General features: G+C 46.5%; 2 protein-coding genes across 6 annotated transcripts in view; one reads left to right on the plus strand and one right to left on the minus strand.

Moving 5' to 3' along the window:
• Positions 1-553: 553 nt before the first annotated feature.
• Positions 554-5,264, minus strand: UTP11 (UTP11 small subunit processome component). The gene is made up of 8 exons (XM_048073245.2): positions 4,975-5,264; positions 4,812-4,873; positions 4,297-4,399; positions 4,043-4,156; positions 3,223-3,316; positions 2,798-2,928; positions 1,444-1,554; positions 554-861 (listed from the first exon to the last, which is right to left on the minus strand). Exons 1-8 carry the CDS (start codon positions 5,035-5,037, stop codon positions 778-780), a joined length of 762 nt encoding a protein of 253 aa, XP_047929202.1. The 5' UTR covers positions 5,038-5,264; the 3' UTR covers positions 554-777.
• Positions 5,265-5,699: 435 nt separating this feature from the next.
• FHL3 (four and a half LIM domains 3) overlaps positions 5,700-21,086 on the plus strand; it is a 28,398-nt gene continuing 13,011 nt past the window's right edge. The window contains exon 1 of one of the 5 annotated variants that reach the window (XM_048073244.2): positions 5,700-5,862. Coding sequence is in view for 2 of the 5 variants with exons in the window: in XM_048073241.2 (XP_047929198.1) it covers positions 18,824-18,830 (7 nt within the window). In the remaining 3 variants the exon portion in view is untranslated. Of the gene's footprint in view, positions 5,863-8,243; positions 8,355-18,667; positions 18,831-21,086 lie in introns of those variants that run through there. The other 4 variants (XM_048073242.2, XM_048073243.2, XM_048073241.2 and 1 more) reach the window with 4 other exon arrangements.

A 21,086-nucleotide genomic window follows, 5' to 3' on the forward strand; every position in this document is an offset into this window, starting at 1 on the left:
CAGACTTAGTAGCCACACTTGAAATCTGGCGGAGTGTGGGCACTGCCCTCTTGCAAGGTACAGGAGAAAATAATCACAGATATGGGTAAATGTGCATTCAGCTATTGTTCATAGAGGTTGAATTTTTTCTTTTCTGTACGGTGCAAGAAGCAATTCCCTGCTTCTAGCATAATTCCCGAAGTCTTTGGCTAATAATGGTGCCTAAATTTAGCAACGCCCCCTTAGCAATGCCTTTCACCTCCTAGGTGAAATACTTTGTGTAGACAGATAAAGCAAAACAGAAATCAAAGCAGGATGTGGGGCAAAAATAGTGATTAGAAAGATAATTTAACTTTAACCTGCTTGAAAAGATAGATAGCTTAAAAAAAAAAAAAGCTGTTCTGAAATCTTGTGGTTTTGGCCATGTCATGGTCCACTGGCCCAAGATGTGAAAGTCACAGATCCTGGAATGCCGTTTCTGTTCATGTGCAGCCCATCTCCCACTCTCTTCATTTCGACCTTGACTTTTCAAAGATTGTTTATGGTACGTATTACTAGAACAGTTAGGCACCTCTTGTGGCTTCCCATTGTAAATACCAAGAGAACAAACTCTTTGATTTATTAATCAATTAATTAGATAAAATATATTTATGGCTACTGCAGGCCTACAGTAATTTATTTTAACAAAGCACTAGGCTGCAATGAAAACCAAACTGATACCGGCAGTATATCAGTACTTCTTCTTACGGAGAATCCTCTTTCTAACCAGAGACCGGGTGTAATTTTTCAAGGAAATGGTTAACGTTTCCGCTGATATTTGAATTTGTAAATAGCTGGACTATTCGTTGTCTCTTTCTTCACCTTTACTTTCTGAGTTTTGTCCTGGAAGAAAAAACAAAAATTACTCGATCTGCTGTCATTCTTACAAGGGAAAAAAAAATCCTAAAGTCCCTGTCTGGGATTGACAAGTCATTAGTGAAAAATGGTCACTTCCCACTGTTTAGGTGGGAATTATATTTCCATCTGTTCTTTCTGCCTTTAGTCTGTCAGGCACAATCTGTTTTGTTCACAAGCACCAGTGAACAGCAAGCCCCACTGAGACAAATAATTTTTTTGGTCACTGGGTTTTTAAGATCTTGTAACCTAGAGAACTGCTTCCTTTCCTCTGCTACTTTTTAATACTTGAGAGGTGACAACAAGAAGAGTACTTTAGAAGAGACTGTACATCATTTCAAGAGTTGAATCTTTTTTCTTGCTGATGCGATAGAGCTGGACTAGCAAATACATTAGACATGTCACAACCGGAATGCTTCATTGAATCATCTCCTTGCTTTCTCCATGATAAAAGAAGGTTGCTTATTTTTAGGAGTTACCTAGAAGTATCAGTATAAATGAAAGAAACTCAGGTATAGATAGACCTAGTGACTTTAACAAAAGATCCAAAGAACCAGTTAAATCCCTCACCAACAGATCTTTACGAGTCTGGATTTTCTGTGCAATAACGAACATGCTCTTTTCTCGCTCAATGCGCTGCTTCAGGAGGTCATACTGATTCTTCCTTTGCTGGTCTAATTTCTGGAGAAGAAAAAGAAGCATTTTTAAGAGAGAGGAACAAGACGCTACAGTCTACAGCTGACCTATTCTGAGACCTCACAAACATTTTTTACATTTCAGCCATATAAAACAATTCTGCTTTAGTTCTGTGGTTGGGTTTCAGCAAACTGCATAACATCTTGATTCTCATACTAGATGTTTTCTAGTTAGGACTTCGTTCTTCACACTTTTTTTAATCTCCTAAGTCCAAACTAAAGAAAAAAGCAAGCAAAGAAACCCCACCACACATCATCTAACTTAGCTGTGGAACCTTGTTTGGTAAGCAGCTGGAATTTCAGTTTCATAACTCCTCTTAATTTCAGTGTTGAGTGCAAGACAGAATTTAACTCCATAAGGAAAAGCCACAAATGTTTATTCAGAGGAAAAAAAGACCAGAGACCGATTCCTGAAGTGCTTAGAAATTGCACAGAGGCCTCCCAAAATGCAGCTTGTTTGATCATGTTTACCTACTAAGAGCTGATGGTTTTCCCAGCACAAAAATGGTATTATTGCAGGTGTGATTTAAGTAATTAAATTAAGGAGAACAGATCCCAACATGCTTACAATATGACTCAGACATTTAGAAGAGAAAACTTGTCAGCCTACAACTCGTCCAACTGCTTTACTGACAAGCCAAACCAAAAAAGTTGGCAAAATGGAAGGGACCACAGGGTGTTTGTTATCTGACATCTGATTCAGAAAACAACAGGTTACAAATTTACCAATCGGCAGTTTAAGACAAGTTTATTTTTACCTTACACATACTGACTTCAGCTTACAGAACTGCCCAATATCTAAACTAATTAAGATGTATTTACCGTGTTAAAGCCAAGCTTAGCTACTGCTAGGACAGAAGTGCTGTGATATTAAAACATTAGAACCAAAGCTGATTGTGTAAGCAGGAGGTAGGAAACTACCTCATCAAGTATATACCATGCTGTTCTGGCCCAAACTTCACAACTCTTGACTTATAATCCACAGTGAGCTGGGATACAACTGAACAAGTTCTCCGTATTAGTCCAGAAGAAGATTGGACTGCAGTCTCCAGGTACTTGATGGTTAAGTGACGTCCACTACAGCCTTGTTTCACCAATAAAAAATGATGAAAGACAACAATTTTTTTCTCTTGCACAGTGGTCCAAAGAACCCTTCTTAGTGCTTATTGTGTATATAAAAAAAATACATTAAGATGACTACAGTACAAATAGTGGGTAGTACAAACTACCTTTAAATGGACAGGATCAGTAGCTCCTTTCAGTGTCTCTTTCTGCAATGTTGCAATGGTTGGTCGGTTGTAGACTCTATCTACTAGCTCTGGAACAGTATTCAGATGAGTTGCAATATCAAACTCTTCAACTATAAATCAAAAAAAAATAGGAATAAACTCAGACTTCTTGGACTGATGCTCAGCAAACCTTCCCAGCACGTAGCTTATGCACAGTCAGCAGCAAAGAGAGCCCCAGAAGCATAGCTCCTGCAGAACTGAGGTCTTCTCTAGGTATCAAAACAATTTACAGCGCACCTGAAATACTATTCCTGAAATAAAATCTTTTACAATAACAGCATAAATAAAGAACATTACTGCTTTATACATTTTACACAGCCTGAAACAAACAAACAAAAATCCAGTAAAGCCTATTTAAATCTTACCCTCTTTTTTAGTATCAAAAAAGAACACGTGCTTGTTGGGCTGCTTCCCCTCAGCATCCAGCAGATGGAGCTCGGACTTCAGCCTTTCAATTTTCTGCAGGAAAGAAAAGGTAACCTCAGTTTTGCCAAACATTTGTAACAAGGTGAATGATGTCTCCTTGAAGTGAATTCCTGTTTGCTTCTCAAGTTTACAAGCAACTGAATACTTTAATACTTTTTTTAAAAAAATTTAAATGCATCTGGTTTAGATACATGGCCTCTTTTCAAGTCAAGGTAATTCCTGATATTACCCAACCAAATATGTACAAACCAATTTTCAAAACAACAGTAAGTTATCTGTATGGCAGACAAAATTCAAAGTATTTCAGTTCAAGGATTACCTTGAAATTATTAGCAAAGATATGAAGGAATATTCCAAGCTGACTTTAATTCTTTATTTGCAGTGACAGTGTATGGATCAACATTAGAGCATGAAACAGAAGTCAGATTTCTACTGATTCTGTCTACCTGCTTCAGCAACAATAATCCTCAGCTCTATACAGATCAGAAGCAAGGTACATGTTTAGTGTCTGAAATTTACATTAAAATTGCCATGTTTTATAATAACATACGGTATAGTTTTTAGTAGTTTTCTGTAGGTTCTATATACTGAGCTCCACTGACATTTCCATCTATCATTTCCAGTATTACATGAACGAGATTTCTCTGAACATAAACACAATATCCATCACCATCAGCAACCCCTCCCCAAAGGAGAGGAAAAAAAATTACAGTAAAAACAATTCTGGGCAAAATGGAAACTGAAAAAGTGAAGCATTACCTTGGCTTCTGCAACTCTTTTCATTTCTACATACTTAAGATCCTGTGTCTTCATCAATTTTGCCTGTTCAGGAGTCACTTCATCCTTTGGTTGTCTAATTACATGAACTCCATCCTAAAAACAGATGGAACATAGCACTTAAACTTCCACAGCACCAAGGTAAGTCTGCTATTTTGTTTACTAATTCGTAAATTAAAAAACATAACTTGTTACTTGGAGCTGCAGTGTAATCCCACCTGAAGATAGTTTCTTACCTTGAGCCGTGTGTTTATCATCTTAAAATAAAACTCATCGGGATTCTTGTCCAGAGCTTTCTTCTGAAGTGCTCTGAGGGCATTTTGCTTCTTGTTATAGTCCCTGGAAAAAAAGAAAGAGCAATTCAGCATTTCTCCATGTCCGCATTCCCTGAGGTGATGCTGAGTCCCTCAGAGCGATGCTCAGCACCGTGATATGACAGCCAAGGCTCCCTGTACCAAGCTGGACACCAACAATCAACTTCAGCCTCATAACTTATTCCTCAGCAAAGCTGGAGATGAACAGTGTTGAGGAGCAAGTGCTGTCCAACTGTCCAGCTTAGCCCTCCTGGACCTTCCGCGGGGTCAGCCATTAAAAACAGAAGACAGCACTTGTAATTCCTTTATTATTTGCAGTGATAACAGCGTGAGGCCTTTCCGCACGTCTCACTGCCCATGTGTGGGGACTCAGGACAGGGCCGGGCACGGCCATGGTGCAGCCCCGGGGGGCTCCCTCCCGGCTCTCCCCGACTCACTCCGCTCGCAGCTTGTAGTCCTTCTTCTTCTCCAGCAGCCCCAGCTTCTTCCGAGAGGCGGGCTGCGGGGAAAAGCGGGACAGGAGATGAAGGGGCCGCCGGCAGCGAAGCCCGAGGGCCCGCACCGGAGCCCCGCGGCCCGCAGCGGGGGGATGGCGCTCACCTGGGCCCGCTCGCGGTGCTGCCGCTGCCCGGACTTGGCGGCCTTCCTGAAGGAGGCCGACATGGCGGAGAGGGGACGGGGTCGGTACCGGGAACCCGGTGGCGGCGGCGGCCGCGTGAGGAGCCGGAGCCGGAGCGGGCGGGGCAGGGCCTAGGCCGCAGGCTCCACGCGTCACGTAATGGCGGCCGGTGGCGCCGTCTCCATGGTGACAGCGGCGCCCGCCCGGGCCCCGCGGCCTTCTCCGGTGCGGGCCCAGCCCTGTCCCGGGGCTCGTTTATTGTCCCCCCCCCGGGGCTCCTCGCCCTCAGGCTGTGATGGCCGCAGCCCCCCCGGTTCTAACTCCCCGCTGCCGGGGCATGGAGCTTTGCTCCCCCCCCCGACTCCCCCCTTTCCCCGCCGCCGCCATCCCCGGTGCCCTGCAGGCGATCGGTGCCACGGGGGCGACGCCGGTGGAGGGGCCGAGCCGGGGCCCGGGGGGCTCCGCGGGGCATCCCCCCGGTGCTGGGACCTCCCGGCAGCGCCGTGCTCCCCCCGCCCTCCGCCTCCCCGGGGGGTTCCCACGGGTGCCGTGGGGGCGCACCCGTGGCTGATCCCTGCCGGTTTCAACCGGGGGCAGGGCGGCTCCGTGCCGCCGAGCCCACCGCCCCCTGCACGGCACGGCTCGGCTCGGCTCGGCTCGGCACGGCACGGCACGGCTCGGCTCACCGCCCCTCGGCTCCGCTCCGCCCCGAGCCGGGCGGGGCAGTGCCGGGCTCCGCCGCCGGCTGGGGAGCGGTGCCGAGCCGTGCCGAGCCATACGGAGCCGTGCCGAGCCGAGCCGAGCCGAGCCGTGCCCAGCCTGCCCATCGTCGGGGCGAGCAGCGAGCGCGGCCCCGGGGCGCCGAGCAGGTGGGGAGAACCGGGCCAGGGGGCTCCGAGGGGGCACGGGCAGCCCCGGGGCACCGGGGGAGGGCTGGGGGAAGAGGGGGGGACCGAGCATCCCCGCGGGACCCCGGCTGGGTTTGCCCCTGCCCGAGGTGGATCCTGCTCGGAGATCTTCACCGGGTTTGCTCGAGGAAGCACAGCGAATGCCGTTTTCTAAAAGAAAAGAAAGGGAAAAAAAAAAAAACCTTTCTGCCGTTCCTCTTTCCCAGACTGTGAAGCTGCAGTGCTTAAGCTGTGTTTTATTAAAGCTCTGAAACTTTACCCGACCAATAAACTCTGAAGTAAAGTTAAACCAAATGCTCAAGCTTAGTGCAGAGAAACGTTCAGCACGCCCTAACGGGCTGCTGTGTGTCCAGGGAGTCCCAGGGTAGGTATGGGGTAAGGCTTCTCCAGCCTTTGCTTTTTTCTTCTTAAACAAAAGCTCAAACGTCACAGCTGGCATCTTGTGGCTTTGAAAAATAGCTCAGCATCGCTGCAAAATGTGTTTTACTGAATGCAGTTTGGTTTCAGATGGCTATATGCTCTCTTGCAGGTAAGGTTTTCTCTTTTGGTTTCGAGCTCTGTAGGTATTTTGCACCTGCGGTTACATTAATTGCTTTGTCTCTTTCATGAGAATGCATGGAAATGCTGGAGGTACTTTACAGTTAGGTTAAAGCGTGTTGGGAGGAATTGCTCTGCGCTGACTCAAAGCTGAAATAGATGGCGTATGCTGGTGGTTACTTATCTCCGTAGCGCAGGCATTGATACTGAGATCTCTCTACTTGGATTTGAATTTAATACGTTCACTGTTTCTCTGTTTTGAAAATCATAAAGAAATGTTTCCAAATCAGAAAACCTGTCATAGGAGCGTGGGGAAGGCCGCTGTGGACCAGACCTTAGGTCTGATGAGCTGGTGGCAGCACCGGCCACCCATGGACAGTTTAGGAGAAGTTGGGGTAAGATAGCTTTTACAGGTACTTCTCTGACCCCTCTACCAGGTGGTAGAAATGTGTAGCTCTCCCAGCTGCCATGAATGTGTGATTGTCAAATGATCCTTTGCTGTTCACTTTTGAGAAGAATTTTCTTGGATATTTCCTCGGGAGTCTCTAGAACTTAAAAATCTGCCTTTGAAACAAGTAATGTTTTTATGTTGCTCACAAAGGCATTGAAACTGCCTAATTTCCCCAGTTTGCTTTATCAAAATGTGGTTTTACTTCCTGATGGGCAGGCCATCAGCGGGATGGCAGAAAAGGGGAAGTCTGCCATTTCTCCTGTCTTATTTTTGTGCTATTTTTTCCCCTTCTCCTAGGATGGAGACCGCAGGGTTTCCTCCTTTTCTTGCTAGCTTCTTCCTTAGAAGTTTTAATAGGCACAGAGTCGTGAGCGTTACTTTAATTCTTACCCAGCTAGGACTGTAATTTTGTATACTTTTAAGGCTGGTGACATAGCCTTGCCACAACTGAAGGCAGGGTGGTGCTCGGAAATATCCTGCTATGGAATTTGGGATGCCCTGTGAACAGTTCCCTGGCCCCAGCTGCTGGGGCACCACTGTTGCTCCATACTGGGTGTTTTTGAGGTGCCTCTCGATGGAAAACCTGGGCACCTCCCCTGCCTTGAAATAGCACCCGGAGAGCTGAGCAGTGACTCGTGCGCTGAGGATCAGGCTGGTTCCTTGGTCTTGGGGAGGATGGGAGGTCACTGCTGTTCCCTCTGTAGGATTTGCAGCCATCTGCAGCACGTCTGCTGTCAGCTCGGCTTCCTGTTTACACTGCAGTTCGTTTTAGAACAGGCTCTGAAGCAGCCACACTGGCCGAGGACACAGCCGGCAGCTGGGGGGCTCAGCTCTCCCAGGTCCTCGTGGGGAAGGAAGGCAGGAGTCTCCTTCCTGGCCCATGTCATTGCAGTTGCCCTGCTCTCGCACACTTTTTTTTTCCTGTAGAGTAACAGCCTTGTGTGGCTGTAGACAGTGTTCGATGGGCAATAGATTTCTGAGGGGAACAAGCTCAGTGATGTTGTCATAGGTTTTGGACCTGGCAGCTTCAAGACAGAAGTGAGCCCTTAAAATGATGGAGTTGGGAAAATCTCCTCAGTGGGCAAGTTACTGGAATTCCCAGTGCACCACTTTCGGGAGCACTTGGTTCAGTTCACAGCCAGGACTCGCGCTATTGCTTGTGCTATGAGGCGAGATGCTTTCTGCTGAGTTCCCAGTTGTAGCTCGGCTGATGCCGTTACGTGGCCTGCTGTTTTCTGCAGTACCAGCAGGAAAATGGAATAAATTGGTTATTCTTAGTGCTCAAGTGGTTCCTGCTCCCCTCTCCCCAGAAGAGGACTTTTACGGTAATCACAGCAGTGATGCACAAGGTTTTCATGGTGGCCTGCTGGGGTTCTTGCTCGTGTCTGCGGGATTTTTGCTGTGCTGAGCTTGCATGAGGTCATGCTTGAAGAACCCTAATTGCATCAGGAGCCTCAGGAGAGACGTGAGTGTAAACCTTTTTGCCTCTGCCTCACCTTTCATGTCAGAAAGTTTCCATAGACAAATATATATATTTACAGAAAACCGGGGACTGACTGGCTGCCTGGTCTGAATAGAAGCCAAACTTCTTAACTGGACAAACAGTTTCATAATTTCTGGTAATTGCTCATATAAGGAAGCCACTTCTCCGGTGTTTGGTATCCCTGGTCGACATCCACTGCTGTGCCCACTATCGAGCACCCGGCGTGGTCGAACAAGAAAGCAGTTTGGGTGGCACTAGCTCTTGTGCTCAGCTTTCCAACCCAGAGTGCGAGCTGCTACCCACAGCTTGTGTTCCCCTCATTCCTTACAGGACTGACTATTTCTGCTGATGTCGGTGCGATTTTGAGGCCCAAACTGGAAAAATGAAGAGAGAACTTAATGTTTTGCCTGTTGAAGTCATCAGAACAAATGTAAAAGAAAAGACAGAAAGAACAGCGATAACAATAGCTACCAGCTGCAGCCAGGAAAGGGAAAAGACCGGTTGTTAGGGGGCAGAGGAACTTGACCAGTATTTAATCTTCAGGTTACTGCCAAGAGTTTAGGATTGCTTTTAAAGGACAGGACATTCAAATCCAAGGGCTGAGAGTTTGCAAGCAAAGGGGTTCAGCTGCACGAGCTTTGCTGGTTCCAACGGGACCTGTGTGCTGCAGCCAGATTTGGCAACTCTGCAGCATGCTCCGTCCTGTAGTTTAATAGAGAAGAGGTGGCATTTCTCGTAATGACTAATGTGAAGTTACTAGACTTTGACCATGAAGGAAGAGTGTGTCTTTGGCTACTGTTGGAAAGAAAAATGTGCCATTCTGGGGAGATGCAGCTGCTGAGAAAAGTCCTTGCTCTTTGTTTTTTCTCTTCCTTCCGTTTTGCACTGGTTTTGCCAGGTGTAAAATGCGATTGTCAGCAGTTTACAGGGAGGGGGAGTGTCAGTTTTCCTGTCGAAGAAAATATCAAGGGTCTGATTGTGAAAGGAAAGGGGAAACTGAAGAATGCCACATGGCTTCCACCTTCCTGTATTTCATCCTAGCAGAATTGCCTCTGCCGAGTGACTCACTTGGTGTCTGTTGGTGTTTGCTAAATGGAGAACAGTCTTAACCAGTGATTCTGCCCTTACTCAACAGGAGCCTGCTGAGATGATAGTGTTACTCTGGGAGGAAACAGAAAGACATGGCTGTTAGGTTTAAGCTAATTGTGTTAGAACTCTTAATCAAGAGTTATTTAGAAATGTTTTAACACAGAATCCAAGTAGCAATGCAATAAAGATCTTGAATTTTATGTTCCTGTGGTTAGTGCAATCTCACTTTGACTTTGTTTGGCCTGGGTTAATCTGACTGTTAACTCGTATCATTTCTGATATGGCTCTGAATATATTACTGTAGATGGTTCCAGGTTTGCAAATTACAGAGTTCTCGTATGTAAAGTATTATGAACTTCTCAAATACGAATTCAAAAAAATCTTAAATCAGCACCATGGATAAATATTAACTCTAGCCCCTTCTGATTGGAATCATCGCTGGACAGAAGTTGGGTGATGTTTGTGCCCAGCCTGCCCAGTGCTGGTTCTGCTCGGGAACATAAATCAGCTCCTAGCACCATCCTGGTGGCCGATGCCAAGGACATAATCTGAACAGCTTCCTAACTGAGTTTTGAACATCTAAGCTGTAAGCCAGAGGAATGTGCTGTGTCCAACCTGGAGCTGTTGGCAGCCCCTGAAGTCATAAATCCAGCGAGGGGAGAAGCTGGTGCAGGTGACTGGGCAGCTGGAGCCATACTCTGCTCTCGGAGGGGAAAGGGACCTCTGAATAGCTCAAGGAAACGCTCAGTGTTGATGGAATGGCCACAGATCTGCTTCCCTAGTGCTTCCTTCACCACATGTTACACTTGACCCTGCCAGTGCTAAACACCAATAGGAGTCAAGTCATTGTCCCCAGCGGCAGATTAAACTGCTTGGCCATTGTTGAGAGTCCAAGATTTTCCTCTCTCACCCTGGTTAAATGACTGCTTGGATGTGCAGCCAAAGTAAACATGAGCTAATAAAAAATGTAGAGATAACAGATACAGACTAGCTGTTATGGACTAAACAGTCGTGTTGTAGCACAAAGGCATGTGGGTTTTTCTTGCTTGTTTTCTCCTTTAGTTTTTGAAGCCCAGTTACCTGAAAATGAGGTGGTGCAGATCATGTACAACCTCCTGTATAGAAGAACTGTACGTATGCGTATGCTTTAAAGAAGAAAATGATCTCCCAGGCTGCCGAGGGTCCGTGGGGCAGTCCGTGCAGCTTTGGAGCTCTTTCTTGTATTCCCCCACAATACATTTCTTTGTTGACAAGTCCATTTTCAATTGACTTTTTACTTGTTCATTTACTCGATGCACAGCCTGTGGAGGCCATTGCTGTGAGGTAACATTGAGATTAGTTGTCTGCGGGGGGGCTGCAAAGACATGAGATACCTGCACGGCTATCACAAGTGCCTGAACTTGTGATAAAGAATGAGTTTTGGAGAGGATCAAAAAAACTTTGTGTGAAACAGCCATGTAGTGATAGGGGTTGGATTCTCCCCTGTTGAATTCCTGTGATTCCTGTTGAATGCTCTGTTATGTTACCAAAGGTGTTGTGCTGGAGTGAACAGCTGGACAGGTAGACTAATTGTTTGGACATGCATCTGTTTTAAGTGCTTGGATGCTGCTAGCATACGTAATCGCTTTGTGTCTGAAGCTCTGAAGCTGACTGAATCACCCAAGTCCTTTTTCCATGGCTTTCTTTGCCTTCCTCTTTCTGCGGCCTGGGTTGGCATGCCTCCTGCTCTGGTGGGCCCCGCGCTCTGGCCTTCGGCCTCTTCTGCAGTGGTGATCAAAAGGTTCTGGAGAGACTGAGGGCTGCGAGAGTGATATGACATTAAAGGATTACAGGCTGCTGGGCAATAATTACCATAAACGATGCAGACAAGTCCAGAGCTAGGAGCAGCTTTTCCTCTTTCATCCCAAGCCAGTCATGGCTCATGCTGACAGCACACCTGGAAATGAGGTAATTGAATCCTCTGCCCACATTGTTCAGATTAGCTGGGACTTGGGCACAGGCATAGTGTGTGTTTGCTGTGCTCCTGGGCAACCTTTGTTCTCCTGCAGCAAGGAAGTCTTACTGCTGAAATGAGGCAAGACAGGGTGCTTCTCTTCCTCTCCTGGGAAAAGCGCTCCTAAGCCACCTGTGGTGTGACTTTCCTGAGAAATACCCTTTCCAGATGTGGAGATCTTGCCACTATTGAAGTCTGAGGCGGAAATACTTCCAGTGCTGCCTGAACATGTTATTTAGGTCAATTGGAAGGAAGAAGGCATCGTGAATCAGAAAAGGGGTTGGAAAAGGAGGGAGGTCATTAGGTAGTGCCTTGACTTCCCCTGCCAATGCAGGATTTTTCTCTGCTGGTGTTAGAGACCGCATTTGTTGTCTTCTGTGCTCTCTGTATGCTCCTGTAACTGTGAGTAACTGGACTGGAAATAGAAGACCTCAAACAAAAGTCTTGCCTTTATCTCTCTGCATCAGTGTATCTCTTTCCTGATGTATTAACTAATCTCTCTCTGAAATGGAGAGAGAAAGCAAGGTTTCCTTATTCCTCTGGAAAACAAGCTACATCAGAATAATCGCTCTGACTACGTCCATTTTGGGTGAATGAGTCTCCAGAAGATGCTTTTGTGGAGGCACAGTCATCGCATTTTTGTGGCGACAGCTCACTGGTGGCGAGCTGGCAGAAGCAGCTCGGGTGATTTTCCCCCCAGGTAAGTGGCACCGAGGGGCACAGGGAGTAAAGCAAAGCCAACAGCGTCTGTTGGGTCGGCTGTTGGGCTGAAAGGTTGTCAGTGATGGTGGGAAACCTAAAAACGTCCTGCACGGGCAGGGTTTCGCTGAGCGCTTTGTTTCCCTTCCCAGAGGAAGCAGCCTGAATTTACCCGTTGCTCTGTAGAGACCTGTAGGCTAAAACAAATTATTCTTACGCAGTAGAAAACACTGGGACCAGCTTAACTGATGAAGCAATTTGCCAGCATTTAGCCTCAAGGTCCCTAGTCCCTAAGGGCTTTCCAGCGTAATGACTTGAGCCGGTTTCCCAGAAAGATTCTCTTGAATATGTGCTGTTGGCAATACTCGGGCTTATTACTGGCCTTTTTATTTTTCCAAGAGCCAGCTCTTGTTAGCTTCGTTCTCACAGTATTGTTTTTTTTCTAGAAGAAGCTTTTGCTGGCTCTTCCAAACTATCACATGGGAATTGCTTACTAGCTTAGATTTATTTTTTTTTGTTTTGACCCAAAGCTGCGCTTCACTCCCCTCTGTAACACTGCCAACATCATTTCCAGTCTCTTTTAAGCATATGTTTTGCAATAATATCTAAACTCTTGGCTCCAAATAACCGCCTTACAGAGAGATTCGTATCTTTTAACAAAGGAATTGAGAAGCTAATAGTGAGAACAAAAGCAATATCTTGAGAGCCTTTAAGCCTATCCTGACCTTTCCCAAAGGCCTTCAGCCCAGGCTTCTGCATCTAGCTAGCAGATGGCAGAAATCGGGGTGGCCTTTGGTCAGTTTGCGTAGTCCTCTGCCCCGTGCCTGCGTCTGCTGGAGATGTGCGCTGCACGTTGTTGCCATCTGGGTTTGAGTTGCTATTCTTACGATCTCCAGGGAGCCTTCTCCAGCAGAGCTCATCTCTGATGGAAGTCCTCTTTGGCTGACCTCGCGCTGGGGCTCGTATTAGCAGTGTGGATTTTTGAGATGTGACATCAGCATTCTTCGCAGGAAGAAAGCTGGCTTGGGAGATGTTTTGTCACGGCTGGGAAAGGATGGTGTGCTGCTTGCCAGCTGGGCTCTCCAGGTATCCAGCTGGGTACCTGGCATTAAACTAGATAGCGAGGAGATCAACGTTAATGTTTTCAAAACTACAGGAGAAACAGCTACAGGAATGCAAAGTCCTTCACAAAACCAACTGAAGAACTGCCTTTTTGCAGTTGGCTAGATGATCCTTGAAGGTCCCTTCCAACTGAACTGTTGTATTCTTTGCTTCAGATGGTGGGAAAACTTGGACGTCTAGGGGGGAAGGAAGTTCTGCAGAGCCAGTCAGGAAAGTAGCGGCAGAGCTGGAAGCATACACCATATCTTCTGGCATTAAAAAGCTCCTCCTTGGTTTGTGTCAGTGTGTGGCTGGGAGGCTGTCTCTGATCTGCAGAAATAAGGATTAATGGTTAGAAATTTGGCATCTTTGGGAGTGAAATTTCTCAAGTTAGCACATTGCTCAAGTTGGGTTGCAGGTGAGTTGAGAGAAAAGTTGCAGTTGCTCCATGTGTTTTTATATTTGTTGGTTGTTTCTACCCCATTGATTCTTGTTTTGTATTGCAGTAATAGCACAGGTCTGGAGGTTGCAAATTTCAATTAAATTTGTGCAAAATGGCTTTGGGGCAGTTTCTGCTCGGGAATCTTTATTGTTGTCCTCATAAATATAAAACCTGATGTACCAGACTAAAATAATGCAATTGGAATGGATTCTCTGTGTTTCCTAATCCCTCTGAACTGTGATTCTTAAAACCTGTATGCATTCTGTCACACAGGCAGAATGAGGGCTCTGAGAGGTGTGAATAACAGCCCTTGGCAGTGCTGTTTACCAAAGTTGAAGCTCAGTTGGGTCCTGGATGTTCTGACCTGCCCAAGTCACAGGTCATCCATTCGCACCAGTTGCTGTCGTGTCTGGCAGAATATCTGGCATTGCTTTTTAAAGACTTTGTTATGCAGGGACCAAAAACGGATCAGAAGATTCACATACTCCATGAAGATCCTTTCCTGATGTTGCGTGCTGTGTAGCCGCTTTTCCTCCAAGCTCTTTCCAGCTGGCCTCATCTCCGTGCTGTTCCGAGGGCTTTACCTTTATTGCACGAGGGAGCCCGAGGCTGTGGTGTTCTCTTTCGCTCATCCTTTGGCAGGGCGGGCGGTTGGGATGTGCTGAACCTGGAGCTGAGTCTCAGAATGGCAAGGGAGATGACTAACAAGTGGCAAGTTAAAGAGAGGGGAGAGCTGGGGGGGTCCTGGCAGGAGGCAGTGTCTTTATCTGCATCTACATAAATGGCCCGATTTTCAGAGGAGCTGAGAGCTGACTTTCAAACAAAAGGTGCTTGGTGTTCCTGCAGCTGAGATGCCAAGATACACGCAGGCTGCCAAATACCAAAACAAGACAACAACAAACCCCAAATCCCTCCTGATTTCTGTTCCGAGGCTGTAACTGCTCTGGCTCGGACAAGCAGCCGCTCAGGTGTGGACGGGCCCTCGGGCCGCGCTGTCCCGCAGGGAGGCTGCATCCCACACCGCGTGCTCAGAGGCCTGCGTTCGCTTCTAAATCCCAACGCTCTGTGCTTCTGACACTTTGTGATGGATTGCTGAGCACTGAAACACCAGCAGCCGTTTGTCTTTGGCTCCCTCCTGCCTCTTTCAGCCCATCCTCAGTGAAAAGCCTCGCTCTTTGCTCAGCCTCTTGAACTCGCCAGCTGTGCGCTGGTTGGAGCTCGCTCGAGGCTCCTTTTGATACCAAATCCCAGCAGAATTCGTGGGACGGTCCCGAGGAGGCCGCTCTCCACGTCTGTCCTGCTGCAGCTTTGTCCCTTTGTCCTGGTGTGAGGGACGCCGGCTGGGCCGGCCAGCCCTCGCTCGGCCGGGCTCTGAAGCAATCTTAGCGGAGTTAGACCTGGCAGATGGAGGCCTCTTACCTCACTCCACAAAAATGCTTTGTTATTGAGAAAATGGAAACTGTCTGAGGTTTGGGAGCTGAATAGAGTCATTGGTGTCTGTTTTAACCGCAGTTTGGTGGTGGTTGCTGAAAGTTCCCCTCGCTGAGCAGTACCCTTTCCTACACCCATAATCTTCAAGTCATCGGAGAGCTGCAATGATTTAACTCATTAGCTGAGCAAATGCTGAATACTGTTGCATACTCTGCAGAAACTTTGCTAAAACCTCAGCATCTTCCAGCAAAAGAAACTTGGCTGGCCAATATATAACCCTTTGCAAACTGTTGCCCAGAAAAGTGATCCCTGTGTGTACTAAGCCGAATTCATCTCTCTCTTAAGATCTCAGCAGTGCCCTTGTTTACTTGATTTATTATTTTTTTAAAAAAAGTATTAAGATAATGCGGGAGCTTTTGGGGGAGAAAAGGCATGCATGAAGGCTTGTGTTCTGTAATCCCGTAACACAGGTATCTGAATCCCAGTTCTGAAGAGAAGTTTCCTTTCATCAGTGATTTTTAAAAGTAGATTTCGGCACTGGGAACTTGGGAGCCTAGGAGAAAAAAAATAAAAGTAGGGATTAAACTATTTGCAAGCTGGTTTTCATATTGCTCTGAGACTTGGGTTAGTCAATACAGAATAGCATTAACCTAAATTCAAGACTTGTTTTAGTTAGTTAACAGATATTTGTATGCATTTGTGAAACTGGTATCGAATACCTCCTGCTGAGAAGATTGCCTAAGCATTATTCACCAAGCACCCTAAGAGAACTGAAAGAAGCAGTGTTAGAGTTTTGGAAATAAAATGAGCACTTTATTTATGTGTTTTTAAACTAATGAATCCTAGCAGGCCAAACGAATGTCTTCCAGCTGCTACAGATGTTTTTTACATGACTAAATATTTTGGTGCATAGAAAAACCTAGAATACTGGAACCACAAGATATTAAATATTTAATTATTGCCCCAGAATGTAAATATGGTCTTGATATTTTGAATTTGCTTACCTAAATTTCAAGTGCTTACTTAGAAACTCCTCAATTAATATGGTTCTTATCTTGTTATCTGGGAAGAAGAGTGACTACTCAGCATCTCTCCCAATTTCTTTAAATATCAGAGTGGGTTTTAGTTACAGTAATTTGCTTAACTGGAGAAATCATCCCAGCTGTTTCAGGCAGAGCCCGGGATCAGTATTTTAGCTGTAATGACCTGTTTCCGTTCTAGATCCCTGCTTTCTGTGGGTTTACAGTGTGACCGTAAAAATCCTTTCCAGACTGAGCTCTGGCTCCAGAAGTCTTTGGGAGAATTTTTAACATAAAATGCAAGTTGTAGAAACAATTAGCAGTTGATTTTTCAAACCGTATTTTAGCAGATTGTAGCCCACTCTGGACATGTGTTATTCCCGTAACTCTAAGGCAGCCTTATTTCTCGAATGATCCAAGCCCGCAGGATTTCCCTCATGTGAGTATATTAGAGGTTAGGTAATTTCTGTTGCTGTTCAGATGGTGGCTGCAAATCATGCCATTTTCCACGAAAATGGTGTATGTACTAGCTCAGTACTGCTGGGGAGAAATGTCGGTTTTGTTTTAGCTCTTCTAATGAAACGAAAGAAATTGTATAATAATACAAATGTCTATCTGGAAGGCATAACCAGCATGGCTGACGGCAAAAAAAATCCTCTTTGAGGTCTGCAGCTGATGGCAGTGTTCCTAGACAGCGCATAGGATGCGAGGATGGTAAAAAATCAAGCAGCAGCCGATCCTGAACTGTCTCAGTGACCAAGCACTCTTGTCAGGGTCATGATCCCAAGTACTAGCTTAAACTTCTGGCTTTTGCCAGGCTTTTGACTTCCCTGGAATTCCACCGCCCTCATTTAAGGCAGAAATGGCTTTTTCTGTTCTTAGGAATTAACAGTTTGAACTGGGATGTAGCTCCGGGTGCTCCACCGCTCCAGTGCTGCCCTTCAGCTTTTCACCTTGAAAGCCTGAAGTTTCAACACGAGGAGCAACTAGCAAAGGCACGGCGTTACTTGGGCGAAAGATCTAGGGTGCAGATTAACTGTACATTGCAACTGCACAGCACTGGGTCTGTCCGCCTCTTCCTTTCGTTCTCCCCAGCTTCTCACAAAGGGTTCCGTTTGCGAGATCTGTTTGGACATAGGTCTGTAGCATGCGTGAGTGGGCGTCAGAGTTTCCAGGCTGCTGCATCTCAGAAGGAGAAAGAAGCTTTCTGGCTTCAGTGCTGGCCAGGGACACGGATCTTGGTTCCATTTTTAGCTCTGCCAGGTTTGCCCTATGCCAAAATCCTCCGAGGTGCAAATCCCAGGAGGGAGATGAAATAACTCCCTGCCCTGCAGGTGTTGTAAGGGTAAGTAGTGTTTCTGCTGGTGGCAGCTGTTAGGGAATCGATGAAGCAAAAATCCTGTGAGATGTACGGGATGTCAGGTCTGTGGAAACTGAACACTCTTACGTTTATGGTCTTGCACTGGATCATCATATATATTTGTGTTGTTTGCAATAGGGAGTCAAGGAGCTAAAGTGCTTTCTAAAGAAAGAAAGCTAATCTTCAGTTTGTGTCCTGGGTGAGTATTATTTATTACCTGCCTCTTTTCCAAGCACCTAGAAATTTTCAGAGAGAAATGGCAGCAATTAAATTTTGAGGCATTTCAGTGGCTACCTTTAACTGAGTAAACACTTTTCTACCAAGAAAATTGCCGTGATGGCTAAATCAGAGGGATCTGGAATATGTGGGGTAATAGAGGTACTTACTGAAGAGTCATTAGTAGCAGAAAGTACACAGTGTTGCATCTAACTCAGCCAAGGGAACTTTTATTTCTAGTATTTCTCAACCCCGTGCAAACATCATGTAACTCACGGGAAGATTAATTGTGGCCCATTGGGCTTGTATAGAAGTCTTGGATGTGTTGCTTTTGGAGAGCCTGAAGAGCTGTATGTGGAAAATCACAAACGCACTTCAGGTTGGGGAAGGTGTCAGACCGTAAGCACAGAGTGCATCATGCTTCATGCTCCGAAACAATGACTCAACCAAGGAATGATGAAATGTGTGTTTCCAGATCCTTGCTAGCTTTAATTTTAGAAGAAGAGGCAGAGCAGACCTCTGAATAAGAGTGGGAAAGGGCAGTTTAGAGGTTTTGAATAATTGTGCCTCAGACTGGGCTGTTGGAATAGCACCGACCCTTTCCAGTGAAAGTTCGGCTGCTCACTTCGTTAGCACCTGGCTTGGGAAGTCAGGCTAATAATGGTGTTTGTTAGCATTTGACTTTCTGTTAGGAGTGTTGCTTGGTTGTTCTCTTCTATCGTCAGGTCATTGAGAAATAAAGAGAGTTTGGAAGTGAATTTTATTTAACAAATTGGAATCAGGAATTCCTGCGCCTCTCGTGAAAAGTTGGAGTAACTCAAATCGTGAGAGTCCAATTTCCAGTCACAGGCAATGAAATTTGAAGCTGTGTAGGAAATGCAATCCCTGTGCTGATGTCACCCTCTGGTTTATGATGTGACTGCTTTTGTTTCTGGGCAAGCACTCGAGCGTTTTGCTGGCGAAGTGATGATTTACTAGCGAGAGCCCCTCGCTCGCCGCACCTGCTCTGACTGTCTGCGGCGGGAGTCAGCCGGAGAGCCGCCCTCGCGCTGCTGCTGCTCCGCCTGGGCTGGGATTTGGGCTGCTCCATCGCAGGCAGCAATGCAAGGTAACAGGACCGCTCCGAGGCTTTGCTTCTCTGGGTTTGCCAGTTTGGGGCAAATAGTCGGTAAATCAGGTTGGGTCTGGTGGGTTAGGGGAGCAGAGGAGGGGTGTTCGGGTGTTGGTGTTTTCTTGTTGCAGGGAAGTCTGTGATCCTCAAACTGCAGGAACGTGCAAACAGCTTTGGAAACTCCTTAAGTCTAGGCAGAGATTTGCCGTTGCTTCCTTCAGTGAATGAGTGTGGGGCATCGCCTCTGCAGCTAAGAGATGGGGCGTTGCTTCGTGTCTTCTGCTTCAGGGGCTAAAACAACTCGTCTTGGTCTTTACATGAAAGCCTTGGTGAGAGGGGCTTCTAAGAGTTAAGCTTCTGACCTTTCTGTTCCGTTGTTACCCATGGCAGATCTGTTCCACAAAGTTCTCCTCGTACATCCCAGACTTAAATCAGAGGATGAGGTTCTGTGAATGAGCCACGGGCCTGGAGCAGGGGCTTTCTGCTGTTGTTACTTATTGTTCGTGGGTGCTTTTGTGTGTGAAGGAGCGCTCTTCATCTGTTCCTGAGTTTTCAGGCGGTCAGCACGTGTGCTTTGCCCTGCCACCTGCCAGCAGCAGTGCTCGGGGTCGTGCAGGCTGAAGCGCTGCAGAGCGGTGGGCACAAGTTCTGAGGTGGGCTCATCCAAATATTGGAAACTCAGCGTTTAGCTGAGTGACACAAAGGCACTCACACCTGATTTTGTGAGCATTTGTGCCCACGCAGTCTTTCGGTCGTGGCAAGTTTCCCTTTCATAGGTACTCCCAAAGACTCTGTACCTCCAACTGTTGCAGCACGGCAGGGCAGCAACTGGAAAGCTTGTTGCTTTCTGCAAGTTTCCTTTTAGTGCTTGCAATGACACGTTCCGTAGAGATTTTATGTAAAATACATGATAATTACAAGCGATGGTTTCTGTAATTTAAGATGTGCAATATTTAAGAGAAATTTGGAAAGGTGTCGGCGAGAATTTACCAAGGAGACTTGAGTGCGTGACCAGCTCTGTGTGGTAAACGCAAGTGACACCCGAGGAGCAGGTCACCTAGCAGAGAAATCGTTAGCCACAGAAGGTGGAAACTTGGTTCACGTCTACATTGGCAAGATAGTGGCTCAACGAGATCTTCCTCTTCCTACGGCCCCTGCCTAACTCTTCTCTCGAGGGCTCAGCTGCTGTCCTTGGAGAGCGCTGCCTTTTTGCTGGACGGCTGCAGCTGGCTCACGCAGCATCTCCCAGGCAACAGGGGATCCTAGTTGTGTTTCGGGCCACGAGCAAGCAGTTCTCGGGACGGTAACCTGAGACAATTTGCCTTTGCCAGGATTCAGTCCTTCCCCAGATTTAGAAGCGCTCACATGCTGCGGGTTACAGGGCTGTAATTGCCTTTGCTTGCAAGGGACACCAGCAGCTGTAAAAAGGACTCCAGGCAGAGGCTGCCCTTATTTCTCATACAATATCCTGCAGAGGCAGAGAGGCCCACGGTTGGTGATCGGGCAGCGGGAAGGCAGCTGCGTGGCACACGAGTGACGTGGCAATGTCTCCCTGTCACCTTGCTGACTCTGGCTTCACTCTGTTGATTTTTGCATGCAGGTGGAGAGCCCTGAAAGGGCAAAACTGCAGGGGTCACAGCACAGGCTACCTTCCTCTGTATATCTCATTGTTAACTACAGAGATGTTAACTACAAATGCTGGGGTTTGGGAGACAAGGATTCAGCTGAAAAAGGGAATATTTTGACCAAATTAGGTGAAAAAATTCACATTGCCCTTTAAGTAATAGGCATGCATTAAATAAAATGTGTCTGTTTTGTATGTCTTTTCCTGCTCCTGTATGTCGAAGTTACTTTGTTTATTAAAACAAGAGGAAAAAAAATGAAATTGAGCTGACCCTTAACCGACAAAAGAGCTGCCAGGCTCTCTGGAGAGGCCAGTTAATAGGGGATTGGGCTCAGCACACACAGGTCTGCTTTTCAGCGTGTTTGCTCAAAATGTGCACCGTGACTGCACATGTCCAGCGCAGTCCGTCCACAAGCCCCCGTGCGTGCTTGCTTAGAAGCAAGCTCGAAGCAGCCCCTCGATTGCCTCTGTGTGTAAAACAGAGGTGTAATCTTCAGTACCTTTTATTCAGGGACTACAAAAGGCTTTGTAAACGCCAATTTGAATGATTTATCCACTCAAAAATAAGAGCGGCTTCAGCCTCAATTTAAAAAAAATAAAATAAAACAGCTGTCTCTTAGGGAAGCAAA

This window comes from Anser cygnoides, chromosome 24, assembly GCF_040182565.1.
Source record: "Anser cygnoides isolate HZ-2024a breed goose chromosome 24, Taihu_goose_T2T_genome, whole genome shotgun sequence".
NCBI classification, from domain to species: domain Eukaryota; kingdom Metazoa; phylum Chordata; class Aves; order Anseriformes; family Anatidae; genus Anser; species Anser cygnoides.

Bases quoted from the DNA above. Each gene is read 5' to 3' on its own strand.
- UTP11 (XM_048073245.2), bottom strand. From the start codon at position 5,037: ATGTCGGCCTCCTTCAGGAAGGCCGCCAAGTCCGGGCAGCGGCAGCAC. The intron at 2,929-3,222 runs GTAAGATTTAAA...TTTGATTTATAG, and splicing joins TTTTGATACTAAAAAAGAGG to TTGAAGAGTTTGATATTGCA. The intron at 1,555-2,797 runs GTAGTTTGTACT...TTTCTTCTCCAG, and splicing joins CTGATCCTGTCCATTTAAAG to AAATTAGACCAGCAAAGGAA.